At 39.4% G+C, this 14250-nt stretch overlaps 1 protein-coding gene across 21 annotated transcripts in view; it reads left to right on the plus strand.

The window, feature by feature from the left end:
* The window catches only part of PCDH15 (protocadherin related 15), a 1259847-nt gene that overhangs the window by 975832 nt on the left and 269765 nt on the right, over positions 1 to 14250 (plus strand). For all 21 annotated transcript variants that reach the window (XR_005784343.1, XR_005784344.1, XR_005784345.1 and 18 more), the window contains one exon: positions 12266 to 12345. Coding sequence is in view for 18 of the 21 variants with exons in the window: in XM_040454209.1 (XP_040310143.1) it covers positions 12266 to 12345 (80 nt within the window). In the remaining 3 variants the exon portion in view is untranslated. The remainder of the gene's footprint in view (positions 1 to 12265; positions 12346 to 14250) is intronic.

Below are 14250 nucleotides of genomic sequence, written 5' to 3' on the forward strand. Positions count from 1 at the left end.
TTGCTGAATTTGAATTGCTAGTATTTTGTTAAGGATTTTTACTTCCATATTTATAAGATAGACTGATCTATAGGATTCTTTTCTTGAGTTACCTCTGTCTGCTTTTGGTAAGAGGGTGATACAAGCCTCCTAAAATTAGTGAGTGTTTCCTTTCTTTTACATTTTAGAAGAGATTGGGAAGTTCTTTACATATTTGGTAGAATTCACTAGTAAACCCATTTGGGCCTTTTCTCTTTCTTTCTTTCTTTCTTTCTTTCTTTCTTTCTTTCTTTCTTTCTTTTTTTACATTTATTTATTTTTCAGAGACAGAGACAGAGCACGAGCAGGGGAGGGGGGACAGAGAGAGACAGGGAGACACAGAGTCTGAAGCAGGCTCCAGGCTCTGAGCTGTCAGCACAGAGCCCAACATGAGGCTCAAACCCATGAACCGTGAGATCATGACCTGAGCCAAAATTGGACCCTCAACCGACTGAGCCACCCAGGTGCCCCTGGGCCTTTCTTTTTATGGAAGTTATTTTTGTTGTTTTGTTTTTAAGATTGCTAATTTCATCTTTTTTATTCATTATATGTCTATCCAGCTTTTCTTTATCATCTTGAGTCAGTTTTGGTAGTTTGTGTACTGCTAGGGATTTATTCATTTTATCTAGTTTATTTAATATGTTGGGTTACAGTTTTTCATCCCATTTTTTCTAAAATCTGCTTCATTGCTGTGAAGCCAGTAGTGATGTTTCCTCTTTTGTTTCTGATTTTAGTAATTTGAATCTCTTTTTTTTCTTTATCTGACTAGAATTTTGTTGATTTTGTTGATCTTTTCAAAATACCAACTTTTGACTTCATTGATTTTTTCTAATGCTTTTCTATTTTTATTTTATTAATTTCCACTTTAATTTTTATTTTTTTTTACTTCTGCTTGCTTTAGGTTTATTTTACTCCTATTTTCCATTGTCCTAAGGTGCAAATTTATTGCCTTGAGAACTTACCCCTTTTTAGAGATAGATGCTTACAGCGATTAATTTTTTTCCAAGAGCTGCCTTATACTACTGCATAAGTTTTAGTGTGGATTTTTGTAATTTTTTTTAAATGTATTCATTTTGAAGTGTTTTCTAATTCCCTTTCTATGATCTTCTGAGTACATGTTTAATTTCTGCGTGGTTGTCAAACTTTAGACTATATGTTATTGGTTTCTAATTTTATTCCATTGTGGACACAGTAAAAACAGTAGACCATAGGCACTGGGTTTCTGAAACATGGGGTGACAGGGGATCAGAAGGAATGATGTTGGCCTGTCCCTCCTGGGCAGATACATAGGCGGAGACTGCAGCTGTAGGAGAGGAGTCCTGTGATCCTGCGTGCACCTGCTAAGAGGGGAGCTTCTGTCATGCTGTGCTGGCTGAGACTTGGAGGGAAAAACAACTTGTAGCTAAAATTCCACAGACTGTTGCTCTTCTAACTGAGGTTTCATAGGTTTGTTTTTTTTTTTTAATTTTTTTTTTCAACGTTTATTTATTTTGGGGACAGAGAGAGACAGAGCATGAACGGGGAAGGGGCAGAGAGAGAGGGAGACACAGAATGGGAAGCAGGCTCCAGGCTCTGAGCCATCAGCCCAGAGCCCGACGCGGGGCTCGAACTCACGGACCGCGAGATCGTGACCTGGCTGAAGTCGGACGCTTAACCGACTGCGCCACCCAGGCGCCCCATAGGTTTGTTTTTTAATAAACATTTCTCCCATTACTGTTTGCTCTTAGTACAACTTCCAGAGACTTTAACTTTTTAAATATTTTTTAGTAGTAATGGTTGTTTTTGTGGGAGATCCACAAAGCTCCTCACTCAGCCATTCCTGAAGTATTTCCCTTGTGTACTCTGTTCCTGTTAATTTTTGAATGGATGTATCTTCTGCAAAAAGTATTAATAATCTTTACATGCAAGGTCTGTTTATTGGCTTAGAATAATTTGTATTGGGTATTATTTGTAGTCAATTATGGATATCACTGGATTTGTCCTTTTTAGCTCCAAGTATGGAGGACTTTTTTTCCCATCGTTTCTGAATGCTCACCCTGACCCCAGCCCATCCCTCCCCTTCCAAGAGTAACTTATTAATTAACCAAGATCACATTTTCTGATGCATTCTGATCAAACATTCTGATACATACGTGGTTGGGGGAATTTGTATGTTTTAGGTTTAAATTTTATGTCTTGCTGATATTGGTAACATATCATGTATGCTACATGGTCCAGCCTTCCATGGAGTGAGTTCTATTGATGACCGAAGGATACTCTTTTTAAAAACACTTTACAGGGGCGCCTAGGTGGCTCAGTTGGTGAAGCGGCCAATTTCGGCTCAGGTCATGATCTCACAGTCCGTGAGTTCGAGCCCCACGTCAGGCTCTGTGCTGACAGCTCAGAGCCTGGAGCCTGTTTCGGATTCTGTGTCTCCCTCTCTCTGACCCTCCCCCATTCATGCTCTGTCTCTCTCTGTCTCAAAAATAAATAAACATTAAAAAAAATAAATTAAAAAAAATTATAAAAAACACTTTACCGATTTTTTTTCCTATATCTGTATGATGCATTTTTAGTCTTGCTATTAACATCAATAGTAAGTGTATATTAAGTGTATGCTATGCACTGGATAGATACGAACTATTTTACCACTGTGTAATCATCATACCAACTCTGAATTGGATGCCATTCTATTTCAGCATCATACAGGCAGTCCTGGAGACATAAACAGGTTTAGCAATTTACATAGCTAATAAGTGACAGATTTCATCCCTATTTTTTTTTTTGTTTATTTTGTTTTTGTTTTTGTTTTTGGTTTTTTTTTGCTGTAAAACTCAAGATTTTTAGCTACTAAATTAAATTAGTTTCCTTAGATAATACTTTCTGTCTAAATAGAATTCCAGAGTTTTCTGAACATCTGTTTCCTCATCTGATTCTACATTCACTACATAGACTACCCATTTCAACTGTTGTTTATCCATTTTTGTGGTTGCAAATGTCACTTCAGAGGCAGAGCCCAGTTCAGGTAGTTAAAAGTGACATAATTGAGACTAGGTCCTCAATCTTATGATTACTAGCTCTAGGTTATTTTTTAATGTTTATTTATTTATTTTTGAGAGAAAGAGAGACAGAGAGAGAGAGAGAGCACTAGCGGGGAGGGGAGAGAGAGAGGGAGGAAGAGAATCCCAAGCAGGCTCCACACTGTCTGCGCAGAACCTGTCTTGGGACCAACCTCACAAACCATGAAATCTTGACCTGAGCCCAAATCAAGAGTCAGATGCTTAACCAACTGAGCCACCCAAGCACACTTCTGGGTTATTTTTTTATAAGTATAGGCTTAACCAAAGCATACTGAACATTATTTAACTCTTTCTCAGTATTAATATCACAAGTGATCAGAATTTTCTCAAAGGTAGAGACTATAATGCATAACATATAATTACTGATTCCTAACATTAAATATGTTCTCTATAATGGTTGCCCAATACATTTTTGGCTTAATGAACTCAGTGTGATGTGATTACTAGTTTCTAAATTAGATTCTGTCAACAGATGTTATTGTGGTACATGCAGCTTAATGGGTCTCTATGCTTCTTGATACCTATGCTCTTTGTAAAGTAGATTTTTCTGCCCCTTTCCCTCAGTACTGTCAGACCATGAGCTATATACTTCATTCAGTTGGCCTGGCTGTATTAACTCCACTATTTTGAAAATCTGGTTTTAATGTGCTGAAGTCTGGGAACTACAGTATGTAGGCTGTGGGGAAGGCTTGAGAAATCCTTGAACTAGTGTGCAAGAGTTCAAGTGTAGGCTTTTTTTGTCTTCATATCTCCACAGGCCTGGAAACACACCACACACACACACACACACACACACACACACACACACACTTCAATTTATTTAAAACTGAACAAGAGTCATTTTGTTTAGCTATTTTAGCATTAAAACTGTTGTTTCCTATTTGTATTCATTTTATTAGCAAGTGTTGAGTGTTGAGAACTGGCCAGAACTAAATATCTTTCCACAATAATTAGACTATCTTTAGAAATTATCAGTAGCCGCCAAGAAGCAGTAGGAAGAGAGGGCTAGTGTTCACTGTCACAACATGCTACTGCTTAGAAAATTCTGTCTCAAGCCAAATACTCTTACACACAAACTTGTATATCAGCAAGCAAGATTTTCCTTTCATGTGCCTGACAAGATTTTATGCTTAAGTTCACCTTAGACAAACTGAACAGTATTTTAGAGAGAGCTTGGTTAATGTTCTATTTAGTTTCAGGCAACAAGAAACTGAGTCATTAGTTTGAACCCATGCTCTAGTGGAATCAACTTTTGGGGACTATTCCAAATGACAAAGGACTCCCTGGGTTCTTACACTTTGTTCATATAATCTACCTATCTTCAATTATTACTTGTTTATAGCATTTATTAATGTAATAAGCAAATCTTCTGGAGTTATAGATAAAGATAACTGAAACATTGATTGGTCCCAATGAAATGCTTGCTGTAGAATAAAACTGACACAGACATAGACACACACACACACACACACACACACACACACACACCCCTATACGTTACTCCTCTCTCTTCTGATTCAAGTTTGGAAGACATTGAGACAAAAAAACATGAAGTATGTAAATGAAAACTAAAGCACACTTTTTACTGTAAATATAGTTGATCAAAGTACAAAACAAAATTGGATCACTGTACTTCCTTCCTTCCATTAAATTTACCCTCTCAGCCACAGGAAATGCAAAGGCAAGCCTAAACTGTAAATAAGAGTAACACTATAGTAACAAAGCAGACAAGTGACCTGCCTTCATGAAGCATACATTCTAGTAAGAAAGAGAAACATTAACAAAATATATAAGTGGGTTATATAGAATGTTAGAAGGTGAGAAATGCTATGTGGAAACGTACATGAAGAAAAATGGAGAGGGAAATATGGGGGATGACAATTTGATCAGTGATGATTTTGCTAAGGTGACATTAGCAAAGAACTGAAGAAGGTGAAAAGATGAACCATATAGATGGGGGAGGAGTGCTTCAGGTACATGTGGAAAGGTCCTGAAGTTCAGGCCCACCTGGTGTGTTTGAGGAACAGTAAAGGTACTAATGGGACCAGAATGAAGCAAGAGAGGAGGAAACCCATAAAAATGAAGTCACCCAGTGATGGAGGAGGCATGGAGATAGCTGCTCTCAGTGAAATCAGGTATTAATGGAAGAATTTGAATAGAGCAGTGACACAAACAAACTTAAAATTGAAAAGGATCATATGGATTCTGTAATGAAAATGGCCTGCAGTGAGGCATGAGAAATTGTGCAAATTAGTTAGGGTGCTATTTCCATCTAGTCCAGACTAGACCTGTTGTGACATTTCTGGAAATGGTGATAGGTGTTTTTTGTCTCATTATATTTTGTGGGTATAAACATCAGAAGATTTGTTAGTGATTAGGTGTGGGAGAGAAGAATGACTACTAAGATACAGCCCGAGCAACAGGCAAGAGCAAATTTTCATTAGCCAGAATGAAAAGAGGAACAATTCGATATTGGGCATATTAAATGTGAAATGTCTTTTGACATCTAATTAAAGCTATTGAGTCGGCAGTTGGGTATGGGTTTAGGGAAGAAGTCTGGATTAGAAGTATACATTTGGGGTCTTGAGCATTTAAGTACTACTTACAACTTGGAGGTTGGATAGGTTATTAAGGGAGTCAATGCGGAAGACATCCAAAGACTGATTTGGAAATGCTGAGGCGGTGTACCAGGAATGGGGACCCAGAGGAGCACATGTCCTGCAGCTGACTTTGGGGGAAAAAAGCATATCAAGGACAAGGGAGAGATCAGTTCTGTCTAACGCTGCTCAGAAGTCCAGTTAAAAACAAGCCAACAAAACAAAGAACAGAAACAAAGACTTTGAACCAATCAGTGGTTTTACTATTGTGGAATTTACTGGAGGTGTTGAAAAGAGCAGTTTCAGTGCACAGGTTGCTGGAGGGTTGGAAACATGATGGAGATGGTCTCAAGAGTGAATGAGAAGACAACAATTGAGAAAAAGTAGAATGCAAAACTCTGTCCCCAAATTTTTCCCTAATTAAGGGTCCAGATGGCACATTATCACTAGTAGGAAGAAAGACAAGAGTGGATGGGTATGGCAAGGTATGCCTAAGAAATCTGGGAAATTGTAGAGTAGGGAAATATGCTTTAATAGCTGGACAGAATTGCAGGTCTTAAGGCGTGCTCAGGTATCACAGAGGCATTCTACGTTAGCTGCACATCCGACTTTCAGATACATCATGTTTGCGTAGTATTTTCCTACTACTTACATTTTTTTAGAAAACAGGGGCGCCTGGGGGGCTCAGTCGGTTAAGCGTCCTACTTCGGCTTGGGTCATGGTCTCGCGGTCCGTGAGTTCGAGCCCCGCGTCGGGCTCTGTGCTGACAGCTCAGAGCCTGGAGCCTGCCTCGGATTCTGTGTCTCCGTCTCTCTCTGCCCCTCCCCCGTTCATGCTCTGTCTCTCTCTGTCTCAAAAATAAACATTAAAAAAAAATAAAAAAAAAATCAATTGGCTTTTTTTTACACAAATGAACTTCTTTCAAAAAGGAGATTTTACATGAGGATCACAAATGACAAAACAAGACTTCTCGACATTAAAAAGTCTTCATTGTTCATCGAAATAGATTCCTAAACATTAACATTTTGTTAAAGGGCCAGCAGTTTAAAGCCAGGAGGGCACACATACACATTTTTGGAAACGCCGCTGCCCTGAATTGAAAACCTCAGTTCTCGCTCTCAGTTTAATAACATAAATCAGAACTCGTTTGCCTAAGTGAGAAAAGAAAAGATCATCTAAATCCGTTGATTTTTATCTATCTTAGAATCCCTCAGGGCAGGTGGTTTGTCTTAATGTCCTGTGAAATGTGCAGAATCATTCTGTGCGCATAAAGTGCACTCTACCAGATGGTACTTGATGGCTGTATTCCTCTTTAACATGAACGAATATTAGTTTAGAGAAGATTTGTTTTCTTTTTCAAAATTCCTCTTTTTCCAATGCCTAAGCACAGCGCTTATTGAGACAAATACTTTTGTGCCCCTGTTGGTGCTTCTGAAAAATGGGGGAACTGAATTACATGCAGTGAGCTGTCTGGGTGAGCAGTTAGAAACAGCAGTGGCCTTGGTCTTTAAAGATATTCTTTGTCCTGCAAGCACAAATTAAAGGAAAATTAGCTTTGTCGTAGTTCACCATGTTGTCAAACATCTATCCGAAAACCAGTGACTGAATTCCATGATGTGCTAGCTATCCAAAGTGCGCATCGCTCAATCATGTAACCAAGGATATTTAACCTCGGGTTGTTTACCTGAGGCCACACAAAACATTAGCTGGTTTTCCATTTGCTCGCCGTTCCTCAAATTCATGAGGCACGTCCCCATGTCACTGCCTTTTCCTTGGCCGTGCCCTGTGCGAGATTTCCCTTCCCCACATGACTTGCTGTCTCCCCTTTCACAAGCGTCTGCCAACTTTTCACATTTTCCTGATGACCCGTGCATGATGGCAAGCCTGCCTCCTCCCCTCCCTGTATGTCCTTCCCAAAATATATTACAGCTGCACTTACACAGATCTGAAAGCTGTATATTTTCATTAATTATTCTGCTTGGTCTCTGGCGCCCCCCCTTACAGTACAAGTTGCACGAAGGAAGAATCCTTGTCTGTGTGGCTCCCGGAATTTTGTCTCATTGGAGCCTCAGTGCTTATTCACACAGCACAGACGGTTAATGAATATTTGGTGCATCAATGAGTGTATTCCGTATGCGTTATTCTTGTTAGCTTCCTCTTATAGTCAGGCGTCCTGTCTGAGCGGAGGTGGCTCCAGGGCTGTGAGTGAGGGGGGTGGTTCCGGAACCTTCCCAGTTCATGCTGGGATAACCCCCCAGGGAGATGACCACTCCCCGCCAAGACCTTGTGTGAGAAGCTCACATTGGACTCGGCTCATCAAAAATAAAGTCATAGAAAATGTATGTGTACAAAGGATGAGAAATTCCCTTCTGTTCTGTCTAGTGTCTTAAGTGACACTAACCTCTCCCTTAAAAAAAAATTAAGTTTATTTATTTATTTTGAGAGAAAGAGAGAGCAGGAAAGGGGAAGAGAGGGAGAGAGAGGGAGGGAGGGAATCCCAAGCAGGCTCCACACTGTCAGTGCAGAGCCAGGAGTGGGGCTTGATCCCCTGAACCATGAGATCATGACCTGAGCCAAAATCAGGAGTCAGAAGTTTATCCGACTGAGCCACCCAGGAGCCCCATGCCTTCTCTGTTTTTCAGATGAAATGGTAACTATTAATTTCCATGTTAAAAAAAAAAAACAAAAACAAAACAGATGTATCTTCCAATGAAGTAAGTTACAGGGAACTCTAATTGGAGTGGTAACAAAGCCCTTGGTCTTTCTCTTTCACCTACATGGTTAGTGTGAGGTTTAAATGAGATGATGCATGCAAAGATCGTTCCCAGCACAAAGTAAGAAGTCAATCAGTGTTAACTTAAGTATTCGCTGTTCAAAACCATATTTGAATTTCTGCCCATCATCCAGAGACAGCTGGCTAGACTCACATATAGAAAAAAAAAAAAAAAAGGACTATGTATAAAATGTTTTCAGAAAGGTATTTTAGGTCATAAATATGCATATGGTCAAATCTTATTACAACAAGGATCATTGCTTTTTCTGACTTTTCCATGTTTACCTTTTATGTCCTGTTTCTTCCTTTAAAGCATGTCTTTCCCTAAATACTGACAGAAGGAGATACAGAGTATTTACACAAGTGCTGACACTTGTAGTGGTTAGATTTCAGAGCTCTCGTCCAGATAACACACTTCCCCCTTGCTTCCTTGACTGAGAAATTATAAATCCTCCCTAATTACTACGCCACTGGCCACGGGTCCTAAAACAACCACAGAGGATTGGCTAAAAGAATAAAAGAAACAAAACAATCGGATAAGGATTTCCTTCCAAATCCTGGGTCTTCAAGCTTTCTAGTGTGGGCACAACCTCATATAAGAATGAGGTAGTTGGGGGCACCTGGGTGGCTCAGCTGGTTAAGCTTCTGACTCTTGGTTTCAGCTCAGGTCATGAATGGTCTCATGGTTTGTGGATCAAGTCCTGCATCCATGGAGCCTGCGTGGGATTCTCTCTCTCCCTCTCTGTGCCCCTCCCCTGCTCGTGCTCTCTCCCTCTCTCAAAATAAATAAAGAAACTTAAAAAAAATTAAGTAGAAAAAAAGAATGAAGTAGGTGAGGTGCCTGGGTAGTTCAGTCGGTTGGGCATCCGACTCTTTATCTCAGCTCAGGTCTTGATCTCAGCTCAGGTCTTGATCTGAGTTCAGGCCTTGTGTTGCACTCCATGCAAGGCATGGAACTTACTTAAAAATAAACCAACCAACAAACAAATCTTTTTAAAAAGTATGACATAGGCAAAGTACTGGCTCTCACATTTCTTAAAGTCTGAGGTATTTAAAGGGCCAAACAAAACTGGAAGAAATATTTCAAGGTACCTCGGGAATAGAAAGTAATTAATGTGGATGAAAAAATGGGAAGTTCTTTAGGAATTTCTCTTTGTTATTATTTTAGTAACATAACAATATAATGACTTACATAAATAAAATGATGCAACATTCACCACGCTCTCATCCCACAGCGATAATGTTAAGTGTTAGAGTAGACCCGATACATTAGAAGAAAGGCTAACATTAATCTGAACTTAACTGTATCCACACAAATCTATCTTGTTTCAGAATCCATTACTTCTGGCTCATTGAAAATACAAACAATAAATTGTCTCTCAGAAAACAACAACCACATGCCAATGAACAAATAAAAAGAAATTGATTATAACTATATGACAGGTAAAAATGACTGATTGAGGGGCGCCTGGGTGGCTCAGTCGGTTGAGAGTCCGATTTTGACTCAGGTCATGATCTCCCAGTTCACGGGTTCGAGCCCTACATAGGGCTCTGTACTGACAGCTCAGAGCCTGGGACCTGCTTCTGTGTCTCCCTCTCTCTGTGCCCCTCCCCTAATTGCACTCTGTCTCTCTCTGTTTCTCAAAATGAATGAACATTAAATTTTTTTTTAAATGACTGATTGAAAGAGAAAAACAACAGAAAAAGTTCAGTGTGCACTTTTTAGTGGTAAAATGCAGTCTCTTAATGATGTAGGCAGCCCAGGTCCGAGGACGCTGAGTGGGTCTCACGGGACCAGCCAGCCAGGAGGGTCCCTGATGTGCATAGGACAGAAGTGAAACATGAGCCAGCAGGAGGCGAGGGCGCACTTTATTGAAGGTCCAGAGAGACCAGGTATGGATAGAATGTCGGGGAGACTCGGAAAGGAAAGGAGAGAGTCTCCTCTTTATTCAGAATCTGGGGTTTTTACTGAGGATCGTGGTCTGATGTACACTTCCCCTAACCAGTCAGACAAAGAAAAAACGTCCAGGTGTCCTCCATAGCTGACTGATTCCCTGAAGCCAAGATTCTCGGCGTTGAGGTGTCTAACATGGGGGTTCTGAAATTTCCCTAGCATGGCCTCAATCAGCCGTTCTTGTCCAGTCACTCCTTAGATGTTTCTGTTATACTGGAAGACTCCAAAGAAATCATTAACTCCTTGTACCTTGCAAGGATATAGTACAAGACGTGAATAAGGTGAGGGTCGGTCTTAGAAAGGAAGCTGGAAAATGAGTAAAAAGCAGATGTTTATGGACTCCTGTGGTCTCCCTATCTCACCAATATAGCATACTTCTGTGTTTCTTCAAAAGTTGACTGTGTCATTATTTGTGGTTCTGTTTTACCTTTTTTGGCTAATACTTGCCTGGCAAAGAACAAGAAATGATGAAAATATCAAGCATCTGTGATCCATTCCATTGAGCCTGTTTAAAAACGATATTTTTTTTCTTGCTCTCTACTCTCAGATTTCTATTATAATCAATTTTAGATTTTAAATTAAAAGTTTAGATTTAGACATATATGGAATGTTTCAAAGATATTACCCTAGGTAGTTTATTATTTCATTGTATCTTACTATTTTATTCCATTGTGTTTTATTGTGTATCTGTAATAATGTAATAGTGTTACTCAAAAGAAATAAAACGTAGGTCTGAAAAAAGTGATCACTTTGCTTAATTAAAATTTGACTGCAGGGAGGGTACAAGGGAAACATCAGGGCCACCAGGAAGATGGTCATTACTGGGATCCATGAAGAAGATAGTAGTGGGGATGGGGATCAGATACAGATTTACACTGCAGACAGTTTGGGGATGGACCCAGTGGGATTTGCTGATGGGGTGCCCTGGAGAGTAGGAATGAGCAATTAAAGTCAAGGTATGAGGCCTGAGCAAAAAGGGGGGTGGGGGTTGCAGTCGCCACGATCACTGAGATAACTAAGACTGAGAACAGTAGGCTCTTGTTTTCTTGAGGGCAGAGGAGGGAGGGAGAGAGCAGGATTTGGGGGTTTGAACATTTTAAATTGGGGATGATTGTCACTCATCCAACTGGGTGTTCAGGTCGGCAGGGGATATGCCTGAAATGCTGAGGAAAGACTGGGGTTAGGGATATACTCAAAGTCCAGAGCTATAGTTTTTTTCTTCTCTGAATTGAGTGAAGGTGGGGAAAAAGAAAAAAAAAAAAAGAGTAATATTTTTTGGAAACTTTCAACACACCAGATGTTAGTCTGTGTGCCCAGACATAAATCATTTCAGTTAAACCTCCCAATAGTGATTAACTTTTGTATTGTTCCAGTTCTCATTTACAAATGAAGAAATTGAAAAATAATCACATATCTCGTCAGCGGAGCCACTTTTGAATTCGGGCTTTTGGCTTCAGGTTCGAGATTCTTAACCACAAAGCTCCCTGACTCGATATATTCTCAGCAGAAAAAGGAATTTCTCTGCACTGCAAACATTTATGCAGAGTGTAGCGATACACTCGGGTAAAATTAAGTACACAAACCTTAGGAAAGTCATTACTATATTTCCACGCCAGGTAAGATTACGTATGTGTGAAGAAAATACTATTCTTACTCACTCTTACTACTTTCACATGAGATAAAATGACAGGATGCTGAGGTCAGATATGAAATTCTGTATTTTACCTCCTGCCATCAGCTCATTTTTTATTCTTTAAGAGTCTCATGGATATCCTGTAATGTTGGTTTCAAGCTTCTATATTGTACTGTACTGACTAGGAGGGTATCAATCACTTGATAATTTAGTCGTGTTTTCTCTCTGAAGGCAACTGATCGAGAGGGAGACCCAATAACATATGCCATTGAGAATGGAGATCCCCAGCGAGTTTTTAATCTTTCAGAAACGTAAGTTAAAAATGATTTCAAAATTTATTTAAAATAAAAAGCATTAAACAATGTATTGGTACCAAGGGAACAGACTTCTAATCAGAGACTTTCAGCTGTTTGTAGTTTTATTTTACTTTTTGTTCCCCGTGAATGTTAATGAGGTCTGGGGGCGGGGGATAATTCTGAATTCAGAAATATTACCCAGGAGACTATTTATTTTAAACATTTTTACTAGGTAAAATCCACTGAGGTGGAAACATTTTATTTGTAGGCTGGGATTAATTAGATCCCTTTAAAGTTGTCAGTTACTCATAATAACAAGGGCATTTCTACAAAGAGTAACGTGGCGCTAAATTGTTCATTCAAAGAGAATTATGTAAGACAAAGCATAAATTCCAAGTTAAAGTACCACCAAAATCCATCCTTCAGTTTTTGAGTAAAGTACATATAGTCTTAAACAGCTTACACAAAATATTGAGTGTCCTTGCCAGACCTCCTGGGGTCTCTATCAGTGTGACTGTACCCAGCTCTCTGAGCACAGCAGAGACATGTTAGTCATCACCAGGAGAAAGTCAGGAGGAACACTGAACCCTTGAGAGATCACTGGCTTCCTTCTGCAAGATCACAGTAGGCTTGCTTCTGTCCCCTATGGCTGGTCATTAAAGAGTCATGCTCGCTACCTCTCTCGTTCTTTCTGTGTGGCCCTGAGTTGCTTTACTCCCTAAAAGTATGGAAGCCTAAAGTTGGCCCATGGTTATAAAGTGAACTTTTTGACAAATGACCCAGGCATTGCTTCAGTCTCACAAATATCCTGTACATAAGGCCAACTCAAGAGAGCCATGTGTGGTCACTGGTCTTGGGAAAAGCACCTATAATGTCAAGTCCACTAGGATATTCCAACTGTGAGTTAGTACACAGTTAGAAACAGTATTTCTCAGACTTTTAGATTTCACACATGAGTAAACTTACATTTAAAAAATGGAAAGACTTAAGTATTTTGAATTTTCTCTAATAGGTATGTACAGATCTTAAGTAGCTAAAGTTTACAATCATCCTGAAATGAATAAAACTTTTTCAAGGGACATTTTTCACTGTAATCAATACTGTGTGGTACTTGTTTTAAAATGCAGATACAGATCACTAGAATAAAGTTAAGGGTCTAGAAATAACCCCTAACATTTATGGCCAATCGGTTCCCTCCACCCCAAAAAAAAAGTCCAAAACAATGCCGTCAGGAAAGAATAATCTTTTCAATAAATGAAGTTTGGGGCAACATACAAAAGAATGAAGTTTTGTCTTTATCTTCTTGCCATTTGCAAAGATTAGCTCAACTGGATCATAGACCTCAATATTAGAGGTAAAAAAATTTATATAACTGTTAGAAGAAAATACAGTAAATCTGTAGGCAATGTTTTTTTTTAGATATGACACTAAAGTACAAGTGATTAAATGACAAGATGGATAAGTTGGACTTCATCAAAATTTGGAAAATACGTGATTTAGAGGACACGATCAAGAAAGTGAAGACCACACTCAGCCTGAGAGAAAATATTTTCTTTAAATGTTTATTCATTTTTGAGAGAGAGAGAGAAGGCAGGGGAGGTCAGAGAGAGAGGGGGACAGAGGATCCAAAGAAGGCTCTGAGCTGTCAGCACAGAGCCTGATGTGGGGCTGGAACCCACGAACCGTGAAATCGACCTGAGTGGAAGTCAGATGCTTAACTGACTGAGCCACCCACGTTCCCCTTAAATAAAGCAGATAATAAAGGACATACGTATAGAGAATGTATATAAAGAACCATTACAACTCAAAAGTAAACAAAGAAATAACCCAAATAAAAATGGACAGGAATTTGAATAGACATTTCTCCAAAAAAGCTACATGAACGGCCAGTAAGCACATGGAAATTCAGTCACGATCAAC

The sequence above is a fragment of the Herpailurus yagouaroundi genome, unplaced genomic scaffold (assembly GCF_014898765.1).
Source record: "Herpailurus yagouaroundi ecotype Mexico unplaced genomic scaffold, PumYag 211, whole genome shotgun sequence".
Classification (NCBI taxonomy): Eukaryota; Metazoa; Chordata; class Mammalia; order Carnivora; family Felidae; genus Herpailurus; species Herpailurus yagouaroundi.